Below are 13,906 nucleotides of genomic sequence, written 5' to 3'. Positions count from 1 at the left end.
TGTTGTTGTGCATTATTTGAGTCTGGTGTGTGTGGTGTGGCACGTGCACAAATGCAGCTAATCGAGTGTGAAAATTGCTCTGGGCTGCCCCAGGAATTTCATTCGTGCTTTCTCCTTTAAAGTCTGGCTTTAAGGCTTGCGTTTTTTGGGGTCGAGGCACATGCAAATATCTGAGTGCCACAGAAAATTGTGACAAAAGTGCATCATCAGAAAAGGTTGCCACAGAGCACCACCGCATCCGCACACCACACGAGGATAAGGGCTGGCGGCTGGGGGCTGGAGGCTAGGAGAAGGGAGGCAACAAGTTCCATTGGAGAGCCACAAGGATCAGCTCTTGATTCCAGCTAGAGAGCCTGCCAATTCATTTCTATTCATGTTATGCAATTCAATTGTGCAACTTTGGCCCGTGTCTCTGGCCCTGTCCCTGTCCGTGTCCGTGTCCCCGTCCGGTTGTTAAGCTTTCCTTTGCCTTCCGCTGCTGCGGCTTCTGCTTCTGTTCCTGCTCCTGATGCTGATGCTGCTCTCACCGCAGTGTCCTTTCCCGCTTATGCATATGCACAGACCGGAGCTGGTCCGTTTTCCTGATGGCTCCTGCTGCCTTTTTTGCACCTGCTGGCTGCCACCGAGATGCTGATGCTTCCAGCAGTGGCTCTGCCATGACTCTGTGGTTTAGCTACTGATGCTCTCAATATTCTGCAGCTGCCCTGTGGCCAAATTTCTGGGCTGCAACTGGCCACTGGCTATCCCATGCTAGAGGCCACAGCCACCTGCATTTGGTAGCTATTCCTTCCCTGTGGCCTAGCCCCGTTTAGGTTCCACCCTCAGAGTCCAGCACTTGCGGTTGAGTTGATCTAACCGCCTGTCCGGGCAAGCCATAATTATGCAATTTCTTGTCAACATGCTCTGGACGGGAAATGCACAAAGTGCTCCTTCCCTCCCTCCTTCAGATGGCTTACTCGTATATAGATGGATGTCCTTGCGGATATGTGTGTGTGTGTGTTTCTGTGGCTAAAACAAAGACTTGAATGTTTCAGCTTCTTGAAATTGTCAGACATTTATCGGCAATTATGCCCCTTTCTCTCTCTCTTTCTCTTTCTCTGTCTCCGTGCCCACTTTTTGTGGGTGGATAAATGGGCAAAGGCATAGGCCATGACATAAATTATTCATGGCTGCATTTTGGGCCCAATCAGATGGCTAATTTGCCATGCGTTAGACCAAAACAAGATGATGCCTCAGCGAGTCTGTGTGTGTGTGTTTTAGTGTGTGTGTGCAGTATCTTCTGTGTGTGTTTCGTGCTAAACATTGTAAGATATTCCCACTTTTTATGCACAGACACTCCACCATCTAGGACATTAAGAGGCCATGTTAAGTCACTGAGAGGACTAAGGGCGTACATGGGAGAGTGTCTTATCTACTTCCTGCTGGAGATGTTTATGATGCCAATGCCACTGATTATCAACTGTGCAGCCAGATGAAGATTCAGACACATCTGAAGAGCTAAACAGAGCTCTGAACAGGAAGCAGCAGCAACAGCAGCAGCCGCAGCCAGAAGTGGCATCCCAGAAAACGAAAAGTTATTGCAATGCGTTCTCGTTGCCTCCGATGAAAGTTGTCATGACAATGATAGCGACAAGGACAACCAACACACAGCTTTGCTCCCTAGCAAGGGTAATGCCATTGGCCTCAGATTATGATTGAGTTTGTTGCACACACACACACACACGCATCATACAGAGAAGGGGAGAGAGAGAGAGAGTGTTGTGTGTGTGTGTGTGTGTGTGTGTGTGTGTAGAGTGGCGTCATTTGTTTCCCCCTGCAATCTCATGGCAGCGACATGCAAAATTATGGCTTCGAAACGCTAGAGAAGGAGGAGACGGAGGAGAAGGCACGCACGCTGAGGAGCAGCCGCGTGTGGCAGGTTCTTCTGTTGTCGTCAAGCCATAACGCGCATCATTATTAGGCGAAAATTATTATGGCACCCTCTATGCCACGCCCCTTCCCCCATCCCCGCTCAAGTTTTGATGGGATAACGACTTTTGGTGGAGCGGCAGGGAGATACAAATGCAAATCTCATCCGTTGGATTTATGACACGCATAATTTTTATAGTGTTTGAACTGCTACCCTTCCCCCTCCACAAAACTCGCTACTGCATCCTGCCGCCAAATTTAAAGCACATGCCCTGGCATTTTGCTGGCTCTGATGAGGGAGTTAGTCGGGTGGATCCTTAAGATGTTGTACGTACACTTGCAAGCTCTGCGTTTGCTCAATGCCGCTTAATGGCGTCATAAACACGAAGATGCCTCGGGCAGATACATAACAGTATTTGTATCTTTAGAATAAGGGGACCCCAAATTGGTTGGGGGAGGCTAGGCTCTACACTCTGACACGATGCACTCTAATGGGTAGCCAAATACATGTACTTATGCCGTGGCCTGAGGCTCCCTTGTTGCAACAGCGAGTGCTCTCCTGTTGCACCTGCATTTGCAATTATGCTGCTTATTATTAGCTCGCAGATGCACACCCACAAATGCTCACAGAGACACAATCACAGAAACACAAGCATACTCCTAAAAGCAGGCCGCAGGCAAACCAAAAGACTTAGCACCAAATATTGGATTGGATAATTTGGGGGGTTGGGGGGGGAATGGAAACGGATAACAGTTGAAGGGGCAAGCTGTTCAAAAGGTAATTATATTCGATAAAACAGCAAATGCTCACACTTCCGGCCTCCTGTGGAGAGCCACCACTCGTAAAGGTGACAGCTCCGTCACCGGAGTGACGCAGCAGCAGAAGGAGCAGAAGGAGCAGCAGCAGCAGCACCACCACCACCAGACACCGATCGAAGGGGCAGGCATTTTCATGGCCAGCTAATAAGTTAACAGCAGCATAATGGCCTGTTTCCTGCATGAATTGCCAATTATAGTGGCACCAGGCAGCGCCCGTCCGTCCGTCCGTCCGTCTATTCTATCCCTCAGCCCTCGCCACAGAAAAAAAAAAAAAAAAAAGTGCACTGTCAGCCGTGGAATGGAAATGGGCTTGGGGCCTCCGACCTGCTCTTGGGACTGTGTATATGGTTGGCCGTGCCGCCGTGATTGATGATGATCGGGATATGGAGTGAGTGAACAAGCGAATGAGTGCGTGCGAGTGTGTGTGTATTTGTGTGTCTGCGTCCCGGATACAGTGTGTGTGCTTTGGGCCAGCAAATAGAACAATTGCCATATCAATGATGTTGCCACGCAAATGTCCAGTCAATGGCGGCACTTGTTTAAAGAAAGATACACATGCTATAGATAGCATCTCTTTATACAAAATCAATGGCGTGCATAGAAAATGCATATTTGAAACTACTAGCAATCATTGTAAGACTAAATCTGAGATTTAAGCTGCATAAAATCGTCTATCGACTATGCTAGAACTATCGCTAAAATCAAACAGAAGCAACCACAAAATAAATACGAGTATTAAACTACAAATGGCCTTTAAAAAGTCCATTGAATTTCTAATAAATTAATAACACTTAGCCAGATGACTGAAAAGTAATTGACTTCAAATTCGCACACTGAAATGCTGTGGCCATGAAACGATACGAAAATTCCCTTGGCAGTACATGGAAACGCTCTAATACGACTATGACGGGTTTGCCCTAAATACGGATCGAATTTAATTAGTGACAGCTAAAAGCGGATACTCGCATAAGCACGCACAATTGTTGCAACACCCTCGCCGTCCTGCCCCTGCCTGGGAGGACATCCGTCCGGGAAGAAGCAACAATACACTCTGCCCGCAGGCAAATCCAGTAAAATCCATTAAACAGCCGCCTCCACCCCACTGGCCGCAGCGTTAATGATTACCGCTTATCTGTTTCTGTTTCTGTTGCTGCCACCAACGAGAAGCAACGCGATGCGATGCGTCGCTTCTGGTTCTGTTGCCACACGGCCGCAACGCCCACTACACGTTGGTGTTATTTATTAATTACAAGGTTTTAAATTAATTACGCAGCTTAAAATATTAACAACGCTCACAGCTCTCCCCCCCTGCCATTGCCAACAGCAACAGCATGCCGAAAGTGGGAGAACACTTTCTACTGGGGGTGGGGAGAAACATCTTTGTAGCAGATTGATTTGGTAGACGGATCAAGGCAAATGCCAAAGCAAATGAGTTTCGTTTCGTGGACTTTTTGGGGTAGGGGGGAGGATAACCATTAGTCAAGGAAACTCCAACAAAAATAAGAAAATATTTATTTAGAGAACAGAAACATAAGACACACTTTGAATATCCATTATGTACATTACATACATATACTGGAATATCGGAACGTTTTATCGTTAGAAACAAACTAACTTTTCAGCTAATGATTTTTACTAAACGTTAATTAATATTTGATTGATGGTTCTCGCTGTTCTGAGTTTCCTGAGTACCTGTAAGGGATTAAGAATAATATTGAGCGCAGCAAAACCAGAACTAGTTTGTACATTCATTCAGAAGAGCAACAAATATCTGCCAATAACCACAATACCATCTGAAAGTGTAAATACACCATACAACTTCTCTGTTCTCTTTTTTTCTTTTCTCACTTCTCCTCGCTTTTCGTACACATGTCAGCGCTTAAAACTGTCAAATTTGCTGTGTGATTTGCGAGTAAATAATAAACATGTTTAGCCAATAAATTCATCAAAACTAGCAAAACGAAACGCTCGACAATGAAGCGCGGAGTAAGGGCCGACAGCTCTAACGAGGAGCCAACACATACTCGAAAACCCTCCGGCCACACCCGCACCCGCACCCGCAGCACCTGGAAAATGTAAACAAATGGGAAACGACGACAACACACGCAGGGGGGCCTGGTGGTGTGGTGACGGTGTGGGTGTGGGTGTGGGTACGGGTGTGGGAACACCATAACAAACAGAACAGAACTAACGAAGAGTTGACTTCTGTCGTCATCTAAAATGCTGCTATTTTTTTTTGTGTTTTTTTTTCATTTTTCTCTGGGGTAGCAAAAATATTTCTTTTGATTGTGTTTCGTTATGGATTTTGGCAGAAGTTTTTCCCGTGTGTACAGTACACTGGGTAAAGGAATTAAATGATAATCAAAGACTTATTTTCCAGAGATTAATCATAATGAAACGCTCTATATTTAAGTGTATTTTATGCTTCGTTCTCCTTGATTTTTCCTATATTTTTCCTGTATTTATTGTTCCTCTGTTCTGTCTTTAACTGCTACTTTCATTGTAGTATATTTTTTTTTTGTATTTTTTGCTGTTGATAATTTTGCTCTTTCTCTGGTCTCTGGTCTCGGGTCTCTGGCTTTCTCTGTCCTTTTCTTTTGAAGCTCTTTTTTGTTGTTGTTGTTGTTGTATGGTCGGTGGCCTACAGATTGAGCGCTTAATTTGTTAAGCTCGAAAAGTAGAAACACAAACAAATCAGAATATCTCTGACCAAAAGTCAAGGTGTGTTTGCTTTAGCCAAACGAAGCCCCTCCCACGAAATGTTTCAGCACATGTATACTCCTCCGCATGTGTGTGTGTGTGTGTGTATCTGTGTATGTTTTTGGGGTTTCAAGGGCTTTTGCGGGTGCCCGAAGTGCTTTCTGCTGCTGTCTATCAGTGGCGCAGCTTCAATCAAACACCGGAGAAGGGGGCGGTGAAGGTGGGAAGGGTGGAGGAGCAATGAAATTTGTGTGGCTGACATCGGAGCACGTTGTTTGTTCGTTACGTTTTTACCCATTTTGAATCCTTTTTGGCCTTGTCCAGCGAACATCCAACGATCCAATGGCCAACCTTCCACCTGTTCGCCCATGCATCCTTTCTCTCCTCCTGCTCCTGCCTCTTGGCCTTTTGCCTGCCTTTTAGTTGCTCTATTTTTGGCTTTTGATGTGCAGGAAGCTCATCATCAAAGGACCCAGTGATAATTGTGCATGTATAGGTGCGCCTTTCCCCTCTATCTCACTATCTCTCTGTGCTGTGCTTGTGTGTGGGTGTGGTATTTGTGTCTTTTTTTTCCATTTATGCCACCTGCATGTCGCATTTTTTTTTCTTGTGTTGTCCTTTTTTCCCTTTTGCTGTTTGCACTTGACTTTTTTTCTGTGTGAATGCTTGTGTCTTCCATTGCCTTTTGGCAGTGACTGTGTTTGGCTGTGTGTGTGGATGTGTGTGTGTGGGTGTGTTTCTGTGCCTTCTTTTCACCTTCCGCATGCTGTTCTGCTGCTGTTTGCAGTTGACAAATATTGACCCGCATTGATTGTCGTTTTTCCGCTTGCAAATTACTGCTAGGATAACCCCATGATAACAGGATCAGAGAGTGGCGTGCCCCAAAAGATTTCGCTTTCTCGAGAGCCCAATGGAGTGGAGGAAAGAAGGGTGGCTAGGACCAGTACTTGCCTGATTGGCTGATATTGCAGCTGCCTTGACAGTCACATTTAACAGTTACAGTCATGACTGGCAGTCGCAAATGGTGCCACAATATTGAGCCATTTTTATGTACGACTACAATTTCTCTTGATTTTATATTTGGCGTCATCGTTAAAATGGCTTTTATTATTTCCGTTTGGCAGCGTTATTAATGTTCTTGTTCTGCTTTTGACTTTACTTCCGATCCACACACACACACACACACACACACACACACACACGATGCAGATACACATACTCGTACATGCTCGTACATGTGGCAACAATTTATATTTTTCAATTAAGCTGCAAAAATTGTACGCTTTGTTTCGCACAACTGTAATAAATTTCAACTACCCTTAGTTCTGCCTGCCCCACACCCCATCGGTGGCTCGTGCTGCCAGACCAACACCCCCACCCCCACCCTCACCGCCATCCCCTTTCCTTTCTGTTTCACTTCATTTGTGCGCATATTGGGGGGGTGGAGGTATTTCGATTTCTGGCATTCTGCTGCCACTCGTTGCATATTCCTCCGCGTTATGGTTCAATTTCGATGCACATGCGTGTAATTGATAGCCGGGCCGGCCTCCAGGCTAATTGATAATTTTCGCTGTTGCAGTATTTGACCGGCAAGGTGGCTCCATCATTTGACTGCAGCTTAGATTTTCCATGGCGCTATTGTAGATGTGTATAGGGTTTACGAGTCAAGTGGAAACCGATGGGCGACTGGCAAAAGGCCAAGCATGAATGACAGGAATACACAGAGTTTTCGGTAGAAGAGAAGCGAATGAGAAGAGAATGTACATGGGAACATGGAATATACATATTATCAAATAATCAGATTCATTTATTACTGATTATAGCATTAAATGGACAAAGAACAATCCGGGATAAATCTATGCAGATCCCCGTGTATACATCTATTGAATGTATCTGCAGCCGTTTTAGGAGGTCACCAGCCCCAAAACCTCACCACCACAACACCACAACACCCCAACACATGCATTAAACAGCTCTCTACTCTTCTCTCTCTCTCTCTCCCTCTCTTGTTGGACGCCGACAAAGTGCTCGTTTGGCACAAACGTTACGTTCCGCTTTCCCCGTTTGGTACAATCATCAAACGGTTTAGCTGTAAAACTAATTGCATTACATCAATTTTTCTGTTAAAAGTCAATAACCAATCAACAAACCCCCGACCCGCCCGTACCCAATACACACACTCGCATACCCGCAGAGAAGACCCCAAAGCCGAGCGGGAGACACGACCCTTGGCTGGCCAACAGAATAAAGCGCGGGTCAAAGTTTGAAAACGTGCAGTTAAATGCACACAGACACGCACACCGACAAGCACACACACAAACATTATACGAGTGCTCGTACATGCATGAGGGAAATCAGAGGGAGAGAGAGAGAGAGTCCGGCGGTCAATTTAATGGCTACGGAAGGGCATTGGATGTGGCGCTGTAGCGACGAATTAATGACAGGAGTAATCACATTAGACCCCCCCCCCCAACAAAATACTTTTACACACCGAACAGGGTTGCCAGGATTCGATTAAAAATCAAACCGATTCGCAGATTATGGAATTTCACTTAGCTTTTCCTTCTATCAATGCAGCACAACTGGAAAGAGCTAAGGAATTGGCATTGACCAGTGGAAAACAGCAAATACTTTGGCACCCAAAACAGGGCTGCCGTCACTGAATATGATTAATAAGATGATGGCGCAATTAAAGAGCTTAAGACCTTCTTCGTCTGCTTGTGGAATGACAGCAACATTCCCCAAAAAAAAAGCCCTGCCACAATGACGTGTTCATGCAGCACTCTTTCCCCACACACACACATAAAACAGAATTTGTGATGGTGGAGGTGGAGGTGGCGCCAAATGCTGACGGGGAGATAGACAAAGAGGGAGCGTGGGAGAGGGAGACAGAGAGAATCGTTGACCAGACACACACACACACAACGAACGGAACGTTAAATCGTTAATTGATTACGGGACAACATTGATTGTTGTTCTTGTTGTTCCTGTTGTTGATTTTTCCCTCCTTCTTTTACTGTTGTAATTCCGCATACGCCTCTCCCTCTCTCTGACTTCCTTTTGATTTTTTCCTCTCAGTAATACATAGGTGTGGGGCACACACATACGACCCCAATGATTTGGGAGCCATCGCTCCACCGGGGCGGTGCTTTCTGCCAGAGGAGTAGCAGCGCCCTAATGAGTATGAGACACAAGTACGGATTACAAGGCATCTCTGAATGATTCGAGGATATGGCCTGCAGCAGTAGCAACAGCAGCAGCACTCACTGAGCGCCCAACTGGCAGTTTAAAACTAATTGTTAAGCAAGCAGTCATCTCATGCCGCCTGCCGAACTACAAAACTCTGGCGAACCGATCCATACATCCCTCTATAGCGGTAGATGCATCCATGTCACGTACGCACAAACCGCAAATACAGACAATCTGGTCGAAATATAACCAGCAGAAGGATAGGAGCAGCCCAAAAGATACCAGAATGGGGAACGACTGAAGCAAACAGCCAAAGGCAGCAGCAGCAGCATCATCAGAGGCAGTGGCAGGCATCAACTTTGAAGTAGAGAGCAGCTCTAGAGTTTTGGGTTCTGGGTTCTGTAACTGATATTGCAGTTAAGGCGGTAACGAGTCTGCAACCGAACAGAGCCAAGAGAAAGGGACGAAAGATGGAACATCAAATGAACATTCCAACTGGAATATACCCAGCAATTGTCAAGGTATTTACAACAATTTTATTATTTTCTCTAGCTCTCTACCGGCATACACTTTTTCTCCAACGAGAATGCGAGGTATCAAAAAGAATAAATGGACTACTGCTGCTGCCACTCAAAAATTCTGGCCACCCACTCCCACACACACACACACACACACAAAAAAAAAGGCCAAAGGGCTCTGTGCTGGCCCAAGCATGAAAACAAAATACGTTGGAGGTTAGGTAAGAAGTACCAGAAAATGGTACCGTCTCCTGACAAGCATTTTAAGCAGCAATTATTTACTTTTACTTGATGCCAAATGACAACAACAGTAGCAGCAGCAGCAGATGGAAAACGAGCAGCAGCAACAGCAGCAGCAGGCAGCAGTTGGCTGAATGGCAGCAGTTGTTGTGCATGGAGCCAGCCAGCCAGCCAGCCAGCAGCCAGCAGCCAGGAGCATAGAATTCAATTTAACTATTTTGCAAAATTCATTACAGAATTCATTCGTAGCGTAAATTGCCAGCAGTATGGTATCCTTCAACTATCCATAAGGGAGGATGGAGAAGGAGTGACTTTGAGAAGGAGAAATCTGAAATGTGAAATATGGAAATCTAAAGGAATGCCCGAAATACGAAACCTGAGCAACATTGTCTAAGTTACTAATTGATGAACTCTGTTGCACTGCCACTGACACGGTGTGTGTGTGTGTGTGTGTGGCATGGATGTAGAACACGTGTACGACAAAACTTTCGGAGACCCCAAAAACTAAAACCAGGCGAAGCAGAAAGCAGAAAGCACCGAAAGGAAGCCAGAAAGCGGGGCAGGAGTCGCGCTACCACGTTGCGCTTGTTATTTTAATTTCCGCCTAAAAGTATGCAACAAATTGAAAGGATTACACAAAACTTTATGCCACACGCTGCAGCAGAAACGGCAGCAGCAGAAACAGCAGCAGCAGCAGCAGTCAGCGGCAAGACAAATGCGACAATTTAAGCGCGCACAGCAAGCAACAGCAAAAGCAAAAGCAACGAAAACATGGCATAAAATTAATGTCAAGCAAAATGGAGAAACAGCAGCAGCAACAAACCAGTCGCATGCCACCAGCTGAGGCAACGGCAACGGCCACCCATTCATTCGTTCCCATTCACCGCCTCTGCATCAGCAGCATCAGCGTCAGCGTCAGCCAAAAAATTGCACCAAAATGATGTGGGTGGGGCACGGATCGGCTTGGCTTGGCTTGACTTGACTTGGTCTAGCTTAGCTTGGCTGTAGTACGAGTATGTACGAGTATGTGGGCGTTGCAAGTGCAACAACTTTTGTTGCATATTCAGCAACAGTGACAGCAATTTGCTTCTTTCCAAAATAAACTTGGCAACGCTTATATGGCCGCATTTTGTGGCAAATAAACTGGCGGCAAGCGCAAACTGCCAGCCATAAAAACTATGTCGATGTCGGCAAATTATGCTGCGATGCTTCAGAGCTCTGCCGAGCACTGAATAAAGTCATTCATGTTGCATGTTGCCGCCTCCATGGCTGACATTTAACACGGAGACAGAGAGACTTTTCAGGCGCCATAGAAAGCGATAGAGAGAGAGATAGAGAGAGTTCTGCTCCTCCGTGGGAGAGTGTGGGCTCCAAATCAATGAGGATTTTCTACATGCACCATTCCTCCTACCATCAGCAATCACACTGCACCATGCCATGTTGCACTAATGAGTGCATATTGTGCGTGTGTGTGTGTGCCAGCATTTTCCACACAGAAATTTGCCTTCTTGCTGATTTTCCACATTGTAGTGACAGCAGTTCTGTGCAGTGTGCCGCACGATAGGTAAAACATGGGGAAAATTAATGCAGGGGGATATATAGAGATAGATAGGGAGATAGAGCACATTGTCCCTGGCTAAACATTTACTCGAGCAACGATCAGAGGTCCGCACAATTCCAGCAAATAAATTGATAGTCCAACGTCAAGATTGCGCTCTTGGAACTGCCAGAAATCGAATATTCATTATTGAAAACGGAAACGATAATCTTTAGACCTGAGCGGGGGTATTGGCAACAAAAAAACATAACCAACAGATAAGCAATGCCCAAAAAATTCGATTCCACAGAAATTTTCATTTCTCGCCTTAGTATTCCCCCAACTGTTTTCAGCCCAAGCGTTTCTGGCGGACTACATGCCCGTCTTGAGTCATGCACCCATTTTACAGTGCAAAACAATCAAAATAGTGAGAAAAACTGTAATTAAGTTGAATTTCGATTACATCTATGGATTCTGGGGACCCCAATTGATTATTTCAAACAATATTTGAATAATCTCATCGACATTGATGTTCTCTGCTTTCAATCTTTTCAGTGGAGCTAGCAGGTCACTGGAATTCTGAGATAAATATAGTTCAGTCATTAATTGCCCTTTGTAGAAATCCAAATCCCTTGTCAGAACATACCCTTGCTCTGTCCACCAGAGTCTTGAACTGCTTGTCCCTGAGGGCCTTGTAGAATTTGGCGAAATCTCCGCCCTGACGCACCTTTTGCGACATCAGAGCATAGACCTTGGCCCGTGGCAGAGTTTGAACCGCTTCGCGTAGGAATGTGGTTAGATCACGGTGCAGCATCATCTCCACGGGCACAGTGCGCGACAGCTGAAAGTTGCGCAGTCGCTGGGGGAGATTGTCCACAAGGCTGGTCACCTCATAGCCCGATCCGTATTCGTTGAGGTAATCGATGAGTGCTGCCACATCAGGAGCAGCACGCACCTCCTGCCAAGTCTTTAGGAATTCATCGCTGCGCAAAAATCCCACGGCCTGGCGGAATCTCGGATCGAAGATATAGTATCTGGCGGCTATATAACCGATGCGTCGACGCGGCGCAATAGCCACAAAATCCCGCAGATCTGCACGTAAATCGGCAAAGGTTGGGGCGCAACTAAAGATTACACCAAGCAAAAAGATAGCAATCGGAACGTGGCCAAAGAAAGCCATTGTTGAGGGCTTGAAGATCGAGTTTGAAGACGTCTCTGCTTGCTAGTTGACACTTTTATATACGAGTGCCGTGTGTCCCAAAGATGGGACAATATTTGCCTTTGAATGAGGGAAGTGAGGGTGGGGAAGGTGCTAATTGATTGCCGAATGATCGAAAACTATTACTTTTGCTTTCACCATTGCGTACTGGGAACAGTTTAGCAGTCCACGGATGAGTCTGCCACTGTTCCCAGCATTCCATAAAGTGCGCAATAAATCGGAGGAGTATGCTGCGCACTCCGTGTATAAATCAAGTGATAAATTCTTTTGTCTGGGCCCACAAAGCTCAATTTTATTGCTCCCCATTTGTGCATTAAAAACAATGATTGATTCCATCTCCCAGAGAGTACCCTCCTCCTTACACACAACCGCCCACGCACTTGATGTTATGTTGTCTGCCCCAAAAATTAGAATTCAATTGCGTGATTTATGGAGTCTGAAGTCTGATTTATGAGTCACCAGAGAGATAGAGACAGAGAGCTAGGGAGCTAGAGAGAATGAGAATGCGTGACCCTAAGCCACTCACTGCACTTTAGAGCTCACAAAACATGCGACTAACATTTGATTAAAACCCAAATTTAAGGCCAAGTTCCATAGAAAATATATGCAAGCCTCTGCGCTAATTAAATCAATAAACATTTGAAGATTCTGCCGATAAGAAAAACATTGAGGAGAACAGAGGAACCTCCAGCCATCAGTCACATTTGTTTACTCCGCAAATAAAGAACGCTCTGATGATTGCTCTGATGTTGGTGGCCACTTGCCTTTTCCTTGGCGGAAATGGACAGCTTCTCGAACAGGATTGCGGTACCACGACATCAAGCCGACCAATGATATTCGGGGGCCAGGATGCAGCACCAGTATCCCACCCATGGATGGCGCAAATTTACGGAATGGGACAATTCTTTTGCGGCGGATCGCTAATCACTCAGCGATTTGTTCTTACCGCCGCGCATTGCTATAAACCCAATGTGTACTTGTGTGTACTTCCCAAGCGACATATCTAAGCGACATATTTTTTTATATTTCACTCGTTTGCAGGACTGTCCGGCTGGGAGATTTCGACACAAGGTGGTGGACACCGCATCAGGATTACCCCGTTGAATCTACCTACATTCACCCAAATTATAGGACGTTTGATAGCTACGATATTGCTTTGATCAAACTGCAAAGTTACGTCATTTATACAGGTGTGAGAATACCATCACATTTCTCTACATGGAACTCTATGTAGAAAGAATTCCTCTCTTGCTTTAGATTTTATCCGACCGATCTGCATACTGCTGAACTGGAGTCTACAGCAGAAGGTAGATAACTTTCGGGAGTTCACTCTAACCGGATGGGGCACAATGGAAAACGGACAGATACCCTCCGTGCTGCAGACAGCCAGTCTGACCCAAATCGATCGAACCGCCTGCCTCCAAAGCTACGGCTACCAGGTGAATAGGTTGCATATCTGTGCCGGGAGTATCGGAACCCATGCCTGCACCGGAGACTCTGGTGGACCATTGGGCACCATCATGGTTTATAAAGGGGCGAGCTTTTACACACAATTTGGGATTGTGAGCTATGGCCCAAAACCCTGCAATGGTGTGAGTGTCTTTACGAATGTCTTGCAATTCACGCCATGGATACATTACACCATTGAGCAAGCGAATCTAGTCTGAAAAATGGCAGAAAACTCTAAAGAAATATGAATGCCGACTTGCAGAAAATTTGTGGAGCATAGAAACACAAAAGATAATCAATCAAATTAACACACTTTCAATAAAAGAT

The 13,906-nt window shown here is 45.7% G+C and overlaps 2 protein-coding genes across 2 annotated transcripts; one reads left to right on the top strand and one right to left on the bottom strand.

The window, feature by feature from the left end:
- Positions 1-11,376: 11,376 nt before the first annotated feature.
- Positions 11,377-12,091, bottom strand: LOC111073867 (protein G12). The gene is made up of 2 exons (XM_022366413.2): positions 11,558-12,091; positions 11,377-11,490 (listed from the first exon to the last, which is right to left on the bottom strand). The coding sequence occupies exons 1-2, from the start codon at positions 12,089-12,091 to the stop codon at positions 11,377-11,379; spliced, it is 648 nt and encodes a 215-aa protein (XP_022222105.2).
- Positions 12,092-12,838: 747 nt separating this feature from the next.
- LOC111073860 (serine protease grass-like) lies at positions 12,839-13,906 on the top strand. The gene is made up of 3 exons (XM_022366400.2): positions 12,839-13,109; positions 13,172-13,320; positions 13,388-13,906. The coding sequence occupies exons 1-3, from the start codon at positions 12,865-12,867 to the stop codon at positions 13,795-13,797; spliced, it is 804 nt and encodes a 267-aa protein (XP_022222092.2). The 5' UTR covers positions 12,839-12,864; the 3' UTR covers positions 13,798-13,906.

This window comes from Drosophila obscura, unplaced genomic scaffold (assembly GCF_018151105.1).
Source record: "Drosophila obscura isolate BZ-5 IFL unplaced genomic scaffold, ASM1815110v1 contig_186, whole genome shotgun sequence".
Lineage (NCBI taxonomy): Eukaryota > Metazoa > Arthropoda > Insecta > Diptera > Drosophilidae > Drosophila > Drosophila obscura.
Note: the sequence above shows the minus strand (reverse complement) of the source record. Positions and strands in the feature narration are given on the sequence as shown.